The sequence below is a fragment of the Furipterus horrens genome, unplaced genomic scaffold (genome assembly GCF_987537825.1).
Source record: "Furipterus horrens unplaced genomic scaffold, mFurHor1.1.pri manual_scaffold_7, whole genome shotgun sequence".
In the NCBI taxonomy this organism is placed as follows: domain Eukaryota; kingdom Metazoa; phylum Chordata; class Mammalia; order Chiroptera; family Furipteridae; genus Furipterus; species Furipterus horrens.
Window position 1 is genome coordinate 28,030,300 of NW_028327177.1, and position 17,742 is coordinate 28,048,041.

The 17,742-nt window shown below is 37.9% G+C and overlaps 1 protein-coding gene across 1 annotated transcript in view; it reads right to left on the bottom strand.

The window, feature by feature from the left end:
- VPS13B (vacuolar protein sorting 13 homolog B) overlaps positions 1 to 17,742 on the bottom strand; it is a 714,607-nt gene that overhangs the window by 684,785 nt on the left and 12,080 nt on the right. Inside the window, exon 4 of the mRNA XM_090283521.1 lies at positions 3,740 to 3,860. Within this exon, the coding sequence (XP_090139647.1) occupies positions 3,740 to 3,860 (121 nt within the window). The remainder of the gene's footprint in view (positions 1 to 3,739; positions 3,861 to 17,742) is intronic.

A 17,742-nucleotide genomic window follows, 5' to 3' on the forward strand; every position in this document is an offset into this window, starting at 1 on the left:
CTATTATGTATATTCATTAATACTACTGCTTTAGGTTTTATTTTGGCTGATTTTTATGTTACAAATACATATTTATTTTTTGGATAGTATGTGTCTATTATGCCATTTCCCATCCTTAAATTTGCAGTCTTTCTTGTCTCTCAGTTTTACCTGTGTGTTTTGGAAACCACACACACCTGCACAAAACCACTCCTTTTTTTAGTAACCAAAATTTATTACTTGTGCTTCCCTGGTGCTCTTCTTTGCTTTGACTTTACCCTGTAGTTAGTAGTTTAAAAAGTCTCCTATACTAAGCAGTTTAATTCTTTGAGGGCAAAGATAGCCTTTGATTAGCTGGTCTATCATACTCTCATTCACACATCAGTATAGATTTAGAGAATTGAACAGCCTGCCTCCACTAAGCAATATTCTGAAATTCAATCTAATTAGAATGACATAAAGGCTCTCCAATAACCACCTTTTCTGTAATAAACAAAGTATAAACACTATATATCTTAAAGGTTATCGAAAACTAATAGTTTGAAACATAACTTACTTTTAAAGCCATTTGAAGAAAAATGCAGAAGCAGCCCACAAAAGGCTGCTTATTTTAATGAACTTCAATAAAAGCAAAAGGCTGGACACTTGAGAGAACACAAAACTAAATAATCCAGGTATCTATCTTAGAAGTAGTATCACTTTACAAAAATAATGTATAGAGATACTGAGGAAAGTATGCATAAATGAATAAATAAATGAAACATCCTTCAACTTTTTCTCTAAATACAGTCAGAAATCTGAAAGGATATGGTAAGCCTGCAATTCAAAACTTATTATTAGCAAAAACTGAAGGTCCTGGCCTATGTATTAACTGAAAGAAAATGTGTATGCTTAAAATTAGTCAAATTCAAACTCTTTGACCCCTCTCACAGTAAAAAAAAATTACATCATTACCCAGCACAAACATACACATATGCAAAAGTTTCTTGAAATATTACTACCCTTTACTGCATGCCGTATGCATCAGGTTTTCTATTCTATGCCACATATTTTTTCAGTTCTGCCATGATCCACTAAATTGCTTTCATAAAACACTACTTGGTCAGGATCCATAATGTGAAAAAGACTGTTCTAGATAGCAAGAACAGAGATTGCAAAGAAAATATAAGATACTGACTCACATTCTTTTCCTATTAGAAAGTCTCGCAGCCTTTAGGGGTGCATAACAACAAACAACTTATTGGCAATACCAAAACTTTTCTCAGTAAGCATCTCTGGATTTATGCAAATGTTCAAACTCTAAAATTATAACCACAGATACTAAAGAAATAAGTTTGCTCTAGAAAATGTTGAAACCTGACTGGTGTGGCTCAGTGGATTGAGTGCCAGCTTGTGAACTGAAGGGTTGCTGGTTCAAATCCCAGCCAGGGCACATGCCTGGGTTGCGGGCCAGGTACCTGGTTGGCAGTGTGTGAGAGGCAACCAATCTATGTTTCTCTAGCACATCAATGTTTCTCTCCCTCTCTCAAAAATAAATAAACTCTTTGAACTTTTTTTTCAGAGCAAGAATCCATCTCTACAATGAAAGAACATTAATATAGTTCCTGGACAGGGTAAGGTTTCCAGAAATGAGTCCTCAAATAACCCTATGAGTTAACCTTGAAATAAAATAATTTACCATTATCCAACTAGATTCTCAAATTATCCCTTCTTTTCCTTTAGCAAGATTAAGTTTAGTGGCTCTACCTCCCAGTAATTGCCCAAAAAGTTCAGTTACTTCCTAAAGCAACTACTTAACTGTGATTTATGTCAGCATAAGAGGATATGATTCCTCCCATTAGGTAAGACAGAAAAGCAGATGCTAATCCAAAAGCTACCTCAAGCAGTTCAGGTAGAACACAGCTCTGTTTTATGCCACTAAAAAATAGGATGTTTTATGTTATGATTATCTTTTTATGTTTTATGCTCCTAAAATTGACCAATTATCCCAATTCTGAATACCAGTGTGAATTCTTAATACAGGCTCTAAAAAGAATTATTAAAAAGTCCAGGACTTAGGCCTTGGCCAGGTAGCTCAGTTTATTACAGCCTCATCCTAATACACCAAGGTTGCAGGTTCAATCCCCAGTAATGGCAGAACAAGAAACAACCAATGAATACGCATAAATAAGTGGAACAACAGATCAATGTTTCTCTAGTTTTGGGGAGACATGTAATCAGAAATTTGGAAGGGTAAATGTATTGCCCAATTAATAAATAAGAACAAGCTACAGTTTAATTTAATTTGCAGGTTAATTTAATACACCAGAAACTTTTCCCAAGGAGTTAATTAGCAAGAAAAAATTCAGAAAATTCCAGAACCACCACACTACTCTAAGTAAAATTAGAAATGTTCAGTACTAAAATATCTTCTGGCACCCTCTCCAGCTATAGCAATTAATCTATTCTAAAGTCAGAGAGATTACGGAGGCCTTTTGGTAGAGTTCTGAAGGATACAGAGCATCAGCATTAACGTCACTGTAACACCAGTTAAAAATGTTCAATTCAGCCCTGGCCTGTGAAGCTCAGTTAGTTAGATTGTCCTCTTGTACACCAAAAGGTTATCGTCAGGGCGCATCCCTAGGTTGAGGATTCAATCCCCTGTTGGTCTGGGCATGAACAGGAGGTAACTGATGGATGTTTCTCTCTCACTTCAATGTTCCTCTCTCCCTCTCTCCTTACCTCCCTCTCTCCCTCCCTCTCTCAAATCAATAAACAAATCCTCAGGTGAGGATTTTTTTAAATGTTAGAACATACATTTGAGGGATGAGGACTATGAAACTGTGTAACTAATACAGCCTCTTAGAGGTAAAGCAAATGGTGCCAGAAGACTGTCAAAAATTAACCAAAACCAGCAGAAAGCCTACAAACATTTGGTACAGGAAACAATTTTATACCAACGTCACCTACATCTCAGGGAAAAAGTGATTGATAAATAAAATCAAAAGAGAAGTGACTGATAAACAATTCCTCACTGCAAAAAGACAGCAGTGCACTTTGAGCACAGAGCTAACATATAATGATCATTGTTTTTTTTCTTCGTTAAATATTTATCAAGGAACCTTTATTTATAACTCACTACTATTCCAGGTAAATAGAAATTTCAGGAAATAGAAGAGATGATCTATCCCAGTACAAAATTCTGTTTCTGTTAGTGAATTTTATACTTCTTAGAAACTCAGAACAATCTAGTATCTTTCCTGCATTTAACAAGAATGGGAAATTAGAGGCAAGTTTTTGCAAGGAGAGGTTATAAAAAAGAACCTTAAGCCCTGGCCGGTGTGGCTCAGTGGACTGGGTGCCGGCCTGCAAACCAAGGGGTCGCCGGTTGAATTCCCAGTCAGGGCACATGCCTGGGTTGTTGGCCAGGTCCCTGTTGGGGACGTGTGAGAGGCAACCACACATTGATGTTTCTCTCACTCTCTTTTTCCCTCCCATCCCCTCTCTCTAAAAATAAATAAAATCTTTTAAAAAAAAAAAAAAAGAGAAAGAGAAAGAACTTAAGAAACAACCTACTGCAAAAGAGATTCAAAATTTGAATGGAAGACATTCATGAGGGCTCTGGACTCAATCTGTTCTGAATTCATGCAGCAAATGCACACGCACATATAGTCTAAACATTTTATACCACTAAAGAATACTGAAAGTGTGTATTCTACAAAGGGTTATAACAATTAATAACAATTGAAACTTTAGCTTTATCAAGCCCATTAGAAGTTACCTGGTGGTAAATCAGGATCTGTGGGAGCAGCCTGCTGCATTCTTCGAGGTTTTACTGATGATTTTGTGTTCTCAGTAGTACTAGGGTTGGTAGAATTAGAACCACAGCTTTCATGATCATCCTATATTTATTATAAAGAAAGAGACAAATAAGAACAGTAAGACTTCCTTTAGAAAACAAAAATTCTTATTCAATACCATACTAAGAGAATGATACAATAACAAAAGACGAATATTTTATGTGACACCCTGGCTTCAAATTCTAGTGGTATGTCAGTAAAAGAAAAAATTCATTTGAAACATCAATACAATCAAAAAGTAAAAGAATTACCATCATAAACAAAGAAAATTTTCACATATATTCATTTTAAGTTAATGCAAAACAAACTTCACAATGTTCCATTCCACAAACAACTTCACTATTCAATTTTTAAAATGACATCTTCTGTTATTTGGGGGGATGTTACAGTCTCTAACTACTAAAAGACTACTACTGTGAATAAAACTTTACTGTAATTACTTTTAGTTCAACTTACATCCTTAAAAATGTCTGCAGTCACACACTTCTGCACAACGTTAACATTAAAAGCACACTATTAATTTTTGAAACATATGGTTGTCTCAAAAGCCCAGAAGTAAAACATGTTCATTAAAGAGACGTGAAAAAGTTCCAAGTGAACTGCCAAAACTAGCATAATTATGAAAATATTTAACACTGAAACCATCTGAAATCACATACTGTATATAGATTACAGTGATGTCATAATAAACATCCAGCCAAAATGCACTAAAACTACTGCAGTCCAATAAATCTGGCATGCACAGGATGACAAACATTTTAAAGCAAAAGAAAGAACAAGTTATTCTTATTTTATTTTTTAAAAATTATTAGTAGCAAGAAGGGTAAAGTAGTTAAAAAAGACATCCAGTGAATAAAGCTTCCCTACAAAAGCATCCCTAAAACTACATTTTATTATTCAAAAGAAAAACAAACTAAATAACTTTATTTGTTTAAACAAAATTTATAATAAACCTGAAATTTCAGTGTGCTTTAAAAATGAGCATTAATCATGGTACTCATAAAAATATATACTATGAAACAAACATTACCAATATGGTTAGGAAATTACGGTTGCATATATATATATATATATATAATTAAGAAAATAATCCTTTTGATAATCTGAACTTTTTATTTCAATTAATTTTAATTGTATCAATTAGAAGTCAGCTTCCATTTAATCCTGACCCAACTAAATTAAATAAAAAATAAAGCAAAACAGGAATTATAATATTTAATATTAAAATTGGAATTACTTCCATCATTAGTTTTAGTTCATTGGCTTTTAATAGTGCATCATGATGAACTATTACACATTCGACTTCATTGAAAGTCTCTAGTTCTAATAAAAGAAACTCTGTTCCTAAATACACTAGCTAAAATGTTTTGATATAATTTTTAACCCCAAACACATTACAGTTATATCTTTCTTATTTAGGTTGCAATTTTTCCAAAATGTCTGGTAAGTATATTTCATGGCAAAAGAATGTTTTCTCTTGAGGACCACATAGCTATTTCTGAAAATACTGCCCTTTGCTCCTCATGAAAGAATGTCATTTCCTTACAAAAGGTCCTAACAGAGGAAAAATGTAGCAAACACTGTATGTAAATAGATCCATTACTTTCATATTGACAGGTCACAGGATCTTGTAGCACACTTTTCACCTGCCCTCATAGGGCAAGTCAATTAAAACTTAAGAACTAGCAACTCCCAGATTCACAATGGTATGAGGAAGATTGAGGACAAAACTTAAACGAGGTGCATGAATCATTCCAAGTCCTTGTTTAAAAAGAGGTTAAAATGCAAGAAAGAGTTGATGAAGAAGAAACTGAAAGGTAGATCTATGAAGCAACGTGCTTTATCTGTGCTCTTCACCTTATGGCACCAAACTCAAGAAGCAAGAAAAGACTAAGGATCATCTGGCAACTCTGCTCACCAAAAGCTCCTGAAACAGTGTGAGGGCCTAGGATATAAACTGCTACAAAGCTCTTAGGGACATTCACCTCTATCCTCTCCAGTTGCAAGTGCAACGGTAGTTGTCAGATGCAATAAAGAAAGCTGGCGAGGATGTGTAGAAAAGGGAACCCTAGTGCACTGTTGGTGGGAATGCATTCTGGTGCAGCCACTATGGAAACAATATGGAATTTCCTCAAAAAACTAAAAATGAAACTGCCTTTTGATCTCGCAATTCCTCCACTGGGATTATACTCAAAGAATCCTGAAACTCCAATTCAAAGGAACCTATGCAGCCCTATGCTCATAGCAGCACTATTTACAATAGCCAAGTGCTGGAAACAGCCTAAGTGCCCATCTGTAGATGAGTGGATCAAAGAACTGTGGTACATTTACACGATGGAGTACTACACAGCAGAAAGAAGGAACTCCTACCTTTCGCAAGAAAACGGATGGAACTGGAGAGTATTATGCTTAGTGAAATAAGCCAGGCAGTGAAAGACAAATGTGGTATGATCTCACCTAATATGGGAACCTAATGAACAAAATAAAAAATCAAACAAAATGGGACCAGAGGCACGGAAACAAGGAACAGACTGACAGTGACCAGAGGGCTGGGAGGAAGGGGGAAAGGTGGGAAAGAAGGGGAAGGGTCTAGTCAAGAAACTAGTATAAATGACCGATGGACATGGACAATGGGGTGGGGATTGACTATGGGAGAAGGGGTGGACAGGGCAGGGGACAGCAATGGGGGGGGTTATGGGACAACTGTAATAGAACAATAAAAACAAGATTAAAAAAAAAAAAAAAAGAATGTCTAAGAGTAACACTGACCTTTGGAAAGTCAAAGCCAAATAAAGTCACCAAAGCAGAGGTACACACTTGGAGAATACAAAAGGGAGCCAGGGAAACCACAGTCACTTGCTTTCATGATAAAACGAGAATCTCTGGTTCACCTCTACCCTGACAGCAATATTAATAAACAATTTTAGCCATTAAAAAAATATCAAGGCCCTGACTGGTGTGGCTCATTTGGTTGGGCATCATCCCACAAAGCGAAAGGTCACTAGCTCCATACCAGTCAAGGCACATGTCTGGGCTGCAGGTTCGGCCTTGATCAGGATGTGTACAAGAGGCAACTGATCAATGTTTCTCTCTCACATAGATGTTTCTCTCCCACTTTCTCCCTCCCTTTCCCCGTCTCTAAAAACAAATAAAGAAAAAAAAAAATTTTAATGCCAATTCATGCTTAAATAAAGGAGGAATGTGTATGTCCCAATCTCCTCTCACATCAACTTTAGCCCACAGAGGCTGCTTCCATCTTCTCTACCACCAAGAGCAAGGATGGGGTTATGACAGGCTAAGGAAGAAGAGAACTGGCATTCCCGTGTATTCTTACTTAATCTTCCCAAAAGGAGGATAGCTAACCTGACAGGCCAAAGATGAACATTCATTAGGCTACATTTTAACAATGAAAATATCACTGTACTAACTATAAACACCTGTTGGTGGGGCCACTCTTCTGTCTCTGATATCCATGCTACTCAGTAACAGACCAGAGCCCTTTTCTCCAGATGATACAATCATTACCCATCCGTCCCTCTGCCTTCTTTTCACACATATAATAGCCACCTGACCTGGATACTGCCGCAGGCAAAAAAGCAATCCAACTGTGCCAGCTAACAGCAACACGCTGGGGAAAATTTGTTCCTTATTATTGCTTATGACATCCCTTCCCGTCATATCAGTAGGTGAACATCATCCCCTCCCCTCCTTTTAAACTATTCAATTGAAGTGGTTAGAGCCACTCTTAGATTTGGAAGGTGAAAAGAGGCCAAAATTAGGTAGAAAAGAACAAAAGGATATATTGAGGCATTCTGGCCTGAGCCACATTCTACCATGTAATTTTTAACATGATTCACTAGGGGAAATTGAGTGCTTGAACAGAATAATAGAACCGTACTTTGTTTTTTATATATAACTTCCCTCAGCATGAATACCTACTGAGGTATTTATTTTAGGAGAAAAATAAGTAGTTTAAATAGATGGTGTCCTCCTAGGTACTTTATTTACCTACTTGAGAAATAAGACTTATATGCATCAAAGATTAAAATAAAATTAAATTAAAATTAAACAAAAAAATTAAGAGCAATTTAAGCTAATCAGCAATAATATATCTCACAAAGAAACAACAGTGACCTTTACAAAGAAACAACACTGACCATGTCAGGACTCAGTCTTTTAAAGATGAGGAAATTAGGGCTTAAGACACCCCAAGGCCCAAAGAACAGGAAGTGAAAGAGCTGGGATGAACTCCTAGATCTGTCTGACCAAAAAGCCTTTCCTGTAACCACTAAACTTGAAAGAAACACCAGAAAGCAAGGAGAAAAGGAAGGAAGAAGAAAGGCAGAAAGAAAGAAAAAAGGAGACAAAAGGAACAAAATTATTTACTTATGGCACTCCCAATTATCACATACTGTTAATAACCACATCATATTCACATCTCTTAGTCCTCAACAAGGCTATGAATTAGACACTATTCCCTGTCCAAAAGCATCCCCACTTACTGATGAGGAAACTAAGGCATGAAGAGATTAAGTAAATAGTTCAGGATCAAACTTATTAAATGACACAATTTTATTCATGTTTCTCTGTTGCCATCCCTATAAGGAAAGGCCAACTAAATAGTACAGTAAGTACTAAGTACCATATACTCTGAGAAGTGAGGAAAATATCTCAGAGACATAAGGTTTGAAAAGACTGCCCTGCAGGGGGGAAAAAAGGGTGGGAGATTTGAATAAGAAAGGCAGAAAGGAAGAAAGCATGTGTCTTATACAAAAGAGGACCCCTGGCTGGTTTGGCTCAGTGGATTGAGCGTAGGCCTGCGAGCTAAGTGTCGCTGGTTCGATCTTCCAGTCAGGGCACATCAGAGAAGGAAAGCTCTGACTCCAAAAAACCTCCGCTGCCTTGCGGCATACCTCTTCAGGGGAAAGGCTAAGGGAGTAAACCCCGACAGAAAATCCGGAGCCGGAGTCCCTAAGGCGGTTCGACGTTGTAGTCAACACCGGCAACTCCTGCGGCGTACCTGAAGCCAAGCTGTATTGACTCCGTCTTTCCCTTGGACCCTTCAGCTGCGAAGAGAGGGGGGGGTCTGCTGCATGGGCAACAGCAGACCCTCCATATCACCCTGCCCAGGCTCTGTAGCTTCAGCTTCACTGGAGAGGACACTCCAGCGTCATCGTAAGATGTCGATTCAACACGGGAGGAGACAGATACCGTGTCACTCCCGAGTCGGACTGCACAGCCATTCTCGGCGGTGCAGATAGACTCTTAAGAAGCTACACCATCGTCTCTCGAGACGGACGGCTGCCGCCGCCGCCGCCGACAACGACGACGACGACGACGACGACGACGACGACGACGACGATTTAAAATGTGAGCTGAATGTCAGAGGAATGGCACCATGAGAGATCCCTTAGATCTCTCCTCCTGAAATTGCAACAAGTTGAACAGCTATTACTCAAGAAAGGATTCCCTGCCCCACATACAGGCATGCCCAGGAGATCTGCACATTGAAGCATCTAAAGCTAGGCAAGCAGGAACGAACAGGGGAGGCAAGAAGGAAGGATGGTTCAGATTGGCCAGGGACACATCCCCGCAGCCCGGAATTCACAGCAGGCTCAGCCCAGAGAGGGGAGGAAGCAGGCAGTGACTGGCACTTCCTTCAGCTTAGAGGAGCAGAGACTCTGAGGGCACTCCTGCCAGAGTAGCAGAGCAAGCTGGGGCTAAGCTGAGAGACCTGGGCAAGGACACAGCACAAAGGTTTCGCCACAGCTGTGAGGTGGTTAGCATTCCAGACAAAGAAAGAAAGTCAGAGACCTGCTGCCCTGTAGACACCCAAAACTTCCCTTTCATCAGCCTTACTGTTGGGTTGCAGCACACATTATCTGCAAACCTGAGAACTATAACAACAGAATCACTGTTTTCCCTGAGTAAAGGAAGCTCTCTCTTACTGATCCCCAGGTGAGGGCAGGCCATGCAAAAGTATGAGACTGCCATTACAGAGAAGGCAAAACAAAGAAGGCGGCCAAATTTCCCCAGACAACCCCACCCCCAAGCATCACAGCTATATTAATGGAAGCCAGAGGTCAGATTTGGAATTTCAAAGTTAAAAATAACCAGTGATTCAGCACCACCTAACTGAAAACTAGAAAGACCTCTTCAAGTCACTAATTCAGAGATGCCTAGACAGAAAAGAAACCCATCAAACACCATGAATAACCAAGGTAGCAAGGCAGCTCAGAAAGAAAATGAAAAGATCTCCAGTAAAGAAACATGAACACATGAAAATATGTGATATAAATGACAGAGAATTCAAGAATGCACTTCTGAAAACACTCAACAAGATGTGACAAAATACAGGCAATTTAATGCACTCAGAAAACAAATTAATGACTAAAATGTGGAGTTTACCAAAGAGACTGAAACTTTTAAAAAATAAAATAAAATCCTGGATAGGAAGAAGTACAAGTGTCCCTTTTTGCAGATAACATGATTCTGTACATAGAAAACCCTAAAGACTCCACCAAAAAACTACTAGAAACAATAAACAAATACAGTAAAGTTGCAGGACACAAAATCAATGTACAAAAAATCCACTGTTTTCCTATATGCTAACAATGAAACTTCTGAAAAAGAAATGAGAAAAAAAAATTCCTTTTGCAATTGCACCCAAAAAAATAAAATATCCAGGAATAAGCTGAACAATGGATGTGAGTGATCTATATCCTGAAAACTACAAAGCATTATAAAAAAAGATTGAAAAAGACACAATTGGAAAGATACTCTGTTGTCATGGGTTGGAAGAATCAACATAGCTAAAATGGCCATATTACCAAAAGCAATACACAGATTTCATGCAAACCCCATTAAAATCCCAATGTCATTTATTTTTTAAAGAAATAGAACAAAAAATCAGATTTCTATGAACAACAAAAGATCCCAAATAGCCAGAGCAATCCTGAGAAAAAAGGAATGGAGCCGAGCTACAAGAATCAAAACAGCATGGTATTGGCAGAAAAAGACACACAGATCAATGGAACTGAATTGAGAACCCACAAATAAAACTACATATATATGGGCAGATAATTTTCAACAAAGGAGCCCAAAACACACAATGGAGAAAAGAAAGCCTCTTCAATAAATGGTTGTGGGAAAATTGGAAAAGAATGAAACTATCAACAGAGTAAAGTCTGTCCCCATGTACAACAATTAATTCAAAATAGATCAAAATAATATAAGATCTGAAACAATAAATTACATAGAAGAAAACATAGGTACTAAACTTATGGATCTTGGTTGTAGAGAAAATTTGATGAATTTTTCCCCAAAGAATAGGGAAGTAAAGGCAAAAAAAAAAGGGGGACCATATTAAACTAAAAAGCATCTGCACAGCTAAAGAAACCAACAACAAAACAGAAAGGCAACTGACCAAATGGGAGGTGATATTTGCAAACAGCTCTGATAGAGGGTTAATATCCAAAATATATTTTAAAAACTCATAAAACTCAACACCAAATAAAAAAATCCAATTTAAAAATGGGCAGAGAACCTGAACACACTCCTCTCCCAGGAAGACATACGAACAGCCAACAGATATACAAGGTCTATATGGAAAAAGTCCAGCTATTGTTAATATAACAAGAATGGTTTGCACAGCAATGATGTAACCTAGCAGCCAAGGAGAGTGGACTGGAATGTGAACAGTGACAACTTCATTATACTAGTCAGTGGGGGCAGTAGGTACCCTTGAGTGAGCATGTGTACTGTGTGGCCGTTGCATTCAAAATGACTGAGCAAATAATCTACATCCAATTTTGCGTTAAGCTTGAGCATTCCTCCACTAAAACCATTTGGATAATTCAGAAGGCCACAACTATGGACAACTAGTGATTAGGAGCTTCATCTCAACAACGCACCCTCTCATGTGTCACATCTCATGCAGTTTTTTTGGCAAAACATCAAATCACCCAGGTGACTCAGTCACCATACAGTCCAGATTTGGTGCCCTGCAACTTCTGGCTTTTCCCAAAACTAAAATCACCTTTGAAAGGAAAGAGATTTCAGACTGTCAATGAGAATCTGGAAAATATGACAGGGCAGCTGATGGCGATTGGGAGAACTGTGTAAGGTCCTAAGGTGCCTACTCTGAAGGGGACTGAGGCATAATTGTCCTATGTACAATGTTTCTTGTATCTTGTATCTTCTTCAATAAATGTCTCTATTTTTCATGATACATGGATGGATACCTTCTGGACAGACCTTATATGAAAAGATGTTCAACTTCACTAGCTGTTAGGGAAATGCAAACCAAAACTACAATGAGATACCACCTCACACCTGTCAGAATGGCTATTATCAAAAAGACAAGTAGTAACAAGTTTTGGAGAGGTTGTGGAAAAAAGGGAACCTTCATTCACTGCTGGTGGGAATGTACACTAGTACAGTCACTGGGGGAAAGTCTGGCACTTCCTCAAAAAATTGAGTAATTACCATATGACCCAGTAATCCCTCTTCTGGGTATCTACCTGAAAAGCTCAAGAACATGTATTAATAAAGATATATGCTCCCCTATGTTCATTGCAACATTATCCACAGTGGCCAAGACATGGAGACAACCAAAGTGTCCTTCAATAGAGGACTGGATAAAGAACATATGCTACATATATACAATGAAATACTACTCAGCCCTAAGAAAATATGAAATACTGCCATTTGTGACAACATGGATGGACCTTGAGTATATTATGCCAAGTCAAGTCAGTCAGTGAGAAAAAGCTAAGAACCACATGATTTCACTCATATATGGGATATAAAACTGAAACTCATGGACACTGGCAGCAGTATGGTGGTTCCAGAGGGAAGAAAGGCGGAGGGAGGTTGGTGGGGAGTGAAGGGGGCCTAATATATGGTGATAGAAGATGGTTTAACTTTGGGTGGTGGGCACACTGTGCAATATACATCTTGTATAATAGAAATGCACACTTAAAACCTGTATTATCCTATTAATGAATGTCACCCCAATAAATTTCATGAAAAATTTTTTAAATAATAATAAATAAATAAATTTTAAAATAAAATAATAGACTCGATTTTAAATATGTGGCATTTCTGGTGAAAGTACATCATACCAATATATATGTCCACAAGGGAACTGAAAATACTAGTAAAGACCAAAACAGCAATCAGAGTTAGATAAATACTGGGGACTTGTCCAAACAAACGCGATAATCGAAGTTACTAGATTTCAAGTAAAAAGAAAGATAAGGATTTATGCTTCTGAAAATACAATATACTATGTAACAGGAAACATTGTAGGGAATGCTAACAACAGAGTAAAAACAGAAAATTTTAGCTAGGCTCAGAGCAGTGAGTCAGACTGAAGAAAAGACAAGGGTGTGTTCAAGGTGCAAAAGTTGGCAGAGGCAGGTGAAAACTAAAGGAGACTCAAAATGAAACCATGGGACTTTGATTAAATTTAGCTTTAAATCCTAGCTCCAGAAATCAGAGATCTACCCTTTCCCCCAGATAATCAGCAACTTCCAAGGCAGCAGAAGACAATAGCCCTCATTTAATAAACAAGGAGCATAAAGTTCATGAGGACAAATAGCTTATCTAAAGTGAAAATTTTTGATAAATATTAGAGTTTGTTATTAAAGTGTCAAAAGAAATCAGAAAAGGAAGTGTGAAAGTAAACAAAGAAAACCTCATTTAAAAAGGAGTCTAGAATCCCTGAAGGGAGGCATTTCACTCACATACCGCTCCCTGCAGCCTATATAACCAACAGAAAGGAAGATAAGAATTATTTTGCCAAGGGAAAACATTTTTCACTTGAGATTTCATCTCCAGCTTTTATGAAAAGGAAGATCCCTCCCTGCCACAACAACAATGCACTAACCACAGTTTGCAGCCAATGAGAAACAGCCACAACCTCGAACTCTTGTTCTTCTCCAATGAACTCTCGTCCAAAACAACCTTCTCCAATTTCCTCTTATAACCTAATACAAGATAACCTTCCTTTTGTCTCTTCAGGCTCAATATATGGTTCAGCATAGCTTGCTGGTCCCATATTGCAATTCTCTGCTATTACCAAATAAACTCATTTTGCTGGTAAAATAACTGGCTATTTTTATTTTTTTAAGTAGACAGAAGCAATCTGTTCAATAATTTAACCTATTTCTTCCTATTACACTCACTAACATCCTTTCACCTTCTAAGAGCTGACCATCTTTCATTCCAACTCCTGCTATTTCTTTTGAATACAAAGTAGATAGAGCTACTATGAAAAAGGCTTTGGCAATAAGCAGGTAAGCAGGAATTACCCCAGAGGTTAAATACAAAAATCAGAATTTTAAAACAAAGAAAGTAGCAAAGACTTTCCCAAACAAAAGCTGAAAAATCTGTAGCAAGATGAAATGGACTACAAAAGATATTAAAGGATGACCTTCAAGCTGAAGTAAAATGTCACTAAATGAAAACTTTGATCTACATAAAGGAAGAAGAGCGCCAAAAATATCTATGTGGGCAAATACGAAGACATTTTTTGGTTGCTAATTTCTTAGAAAGTGACTGTTCAAAGTAAAATAATAACAACAATGTGTATGGGTTTGTAACATACATATAAAACTAAGAATTATAACAATATCAACACAAATGATGGCAGATAAGAAGCATACTATTGTAGGCATACTAAAGGATAATACATTATGCATGAAGTAGTATGTTATTATTTGAAACTGTACAATGATAACTTCAACATGCATATTGTCAGTCCAAAACAACCACTAAAAAATAAAGAGGTATAGGGAATAAACCAATAATAAAGATAAAATGGAATGACAAAATATACCCAACTAATCCAAAAAGTCAGGAAAAGAAAGAAAAAAGGAACAAAAATTAGAATAGAAAATAAAAAGATATTAGACTTAAACCTAACCACGTTTAAAATTACAAAGAATATAAATAATCTAAAACACTCCAATAAAAAGGCAGAAATTGTCAGACTAGTAAAACCCAACTATAATCTGTCTATAGACAACTCAGTTCAGATGTAGGGTCAGTAGTTTCAAAATAATAGATATGCAAGTTTCAAAAAAAAAATCTTGGTAAAATGAGTAAGTTCAATAAAAAATAAAATTAGCAGTATCTAATTATCAAAGCAAAAATCAGAGAACCACTGCATTTTAAGGATTGAAAGGAAACCTACAGAACTTGCAAACCAAACAGAAACTTTAAAAAAAGACTAGAAGCTGCAGTCTGTACTCTTCATTATCTTTAATGCTGGGATGCTTTCAAGGCTAAAGGGAAAGAGAAAACTTGTAACTACCAGCAGGCTGCAAAGTCTCAAACCAGTATTTTCTGTTGTTCACAGCACTCAGACATATAAATTATAGTGTCCACACATTGAACACTATAATTAAGGCTGTACTAGCACTTCTTTTACAACCCCATATTTTAATTCATTCATAACATTCTTAGAAAGTCCTTCATGAAACTGAGACTTTCTTAGTTGTCTCAAACTAAATGTGACTTTCATCTTCCTAAAATAGAAGAGCTATGAGAGATTAAAAAAAATACCCCAGCTCAGCCCTGACCAGTGTGGCTCAGTAGGTTAGCCAATGCCTCGCAGAGTGAAAGACCGCTAGTTTGATTCCTGGTCAGAGCATGTCTGGGTTGTGGGTTCAGTCCCCAGTAGGGGTGCGTATGAGAGGCAACCAAACAATGTTTCTCTCTCACATTGATGTTTCTCTCCAACTCTTTCTCTCTCCCTTCCCCTTTCTTCAAAAAAATAAATAAGTTTTTTAAAAAAATACTCCAGTTCGATTCTTGGACTTCCGCTAAGATAGAAGCATAGACAGACACGCTGCATTTCCCTCCAAATCTAAGAAGGAATACAACTATCTCAAAACCACAAACAACCAGAAGTTCCAGAAAATCAAACTGCATAGAAATCCAACAACAAAGATATAAAGAAGAAATACAGTAGTCCCTCCCTATATCAGGGTTCACTTATCTTGGCCTCCATGTATTGCGGGATTTCTTAAAATATTATATTTAATTATTTATCAGAGATTTTTCACTATTTCGCAGGATTTTGTGGTACTGTATATGTATGTTGTTAAAGTTACATAGTTTTAAGAGTGTAGAATATGTTTAAGAACATAAGTAGTGTTTATAAAAGTGTGGAAAAGGTTAATAAGGGAGTGGGAACGGTTTATAAGTGTGTGGGAAGGATTTATAAGTGTGTGGGAAGGGCTTAGAAAGCCTTAAAATATATATAAATACTAAAATAAATGTAAGGTTCCCACTTCGCGTATTTTCACCTATTGTGAGGGGATCTAGAACATAATACCCGCAATAAGTGAGGGAATACTGTACTCATCCAGACAGGTAGGAGGGACGGAGCCAGGCGGAGAAGACACAGTGTGGTGGTGGCAGCAGCGGCGACAGTGGCAGGCCAGCAGATAGCACAGTTACACGTTTTAAAAAGTCAGGAGTGACACTTGGGGAGTGTTCCCAGTTCCTCACCAGACCTCACAGCCCATGGTCCCAGCACCGAGGAAAATCAAGCCTCATTGCTTTTGTCTGTGCAAACCAATTGGGGTTGGGGCAGAGGCAGAAACTGCCAGTCTCTCAGCAGAGTCCGCTTGTTTAAAGGGCCCCCACGGTCCTAGAAAGTCCGCAGACCAATCCACTCTGGGAATGACAGCCAGGACAACAGCTAGAGAGGCCCCAGTCCCATACGGAAGTGGGAGAAGTGCCTGGAAAAGGGGCAAGTGCTGGGCAAGCAGCATTGTTCCCTCTCGGACCCCTTCCCCATATACAGCGCCACAATGTGGTGAAACAGGTCGCCCTGTACTGACGAATACCTAAGGCTCCACCTCTTACAATTTAACAGGAGCGACAGCTCTACCCTAAGACACAGAGGCAAACAAACACAGGAGCCTGTCAAGATGAGGAGACAAGAGAAGTAAGGCCAAAAAGAGGGAGCAGATCAAGGTTCCATTGGAAGAACTAAGTGACGAAGAGATAGCCCACCTATCAGATGAGGAAATAGCCAGCCTAACAGATGCAGAATTCCAAACACTCATGATAAGATGCTCACAGGCTTGACAGATGTGCTTGAAAATGGCAAACACATAAGAGAAGTGAAGGCTATGCTAAGTGAAACGAAGGAAAATCCACACAAAACCAATGGTAAAGGGAAGAAAACCAGGGTTCAAATCAATGATTTGGAACATAAGGAAGAAAAAAACAGTCAACCAGTAAAGAATGAAGAAACAAGAATTGAAAAAAAATGAGGAGCTTGGGAACCTCTGGGACAACTTTAAATGTGCCAACATCTGAACCATAGGGGTGCCAGAAGGAGAAGAGGATGAGCAAGAAATTGAAAACTTATGTGAGAAAATAATGAAGGAAAACTTCCCAAATTTTGCAAAGGAAATAGACATACAAGTCCAGAGAGCAGAGAGAGTCCCAGGCCAGATGGACCCAGAGGGGACCACACCAAGATACATCATGATTAAAATGCCAAAGGTGAAAGATAAAGAGAGAACCCTAAAAACAGCAAGAGAGAAGTACAGAGTTGCCTACAAAGGGGTGCCTATAAGACTATCATTGATTTCTCAAAAGAAACTTTGCAGGCAAGAAGGGACTGGCAAGCAGTATTCAATGTGATGAAAAGCAAGGACCTACAACCAAGATTACTCAATCCAGCAAAGCTATCATTTGGAATGGAAGGGCAGATGAAGTGCTTCCTAGACAAGGTAAAGCTAAGAGTCCATCATCATCACCAAGCCATTAATATATGAAATGTCCAAGGGACTTAAGAAAAAGAAGATCAAAACTATGAACACTAAAATGACAACAAACTCACAACTATCAAAACTGAATCTAAAAAATAAAAACAAATCCAACTAAGCAAACCACA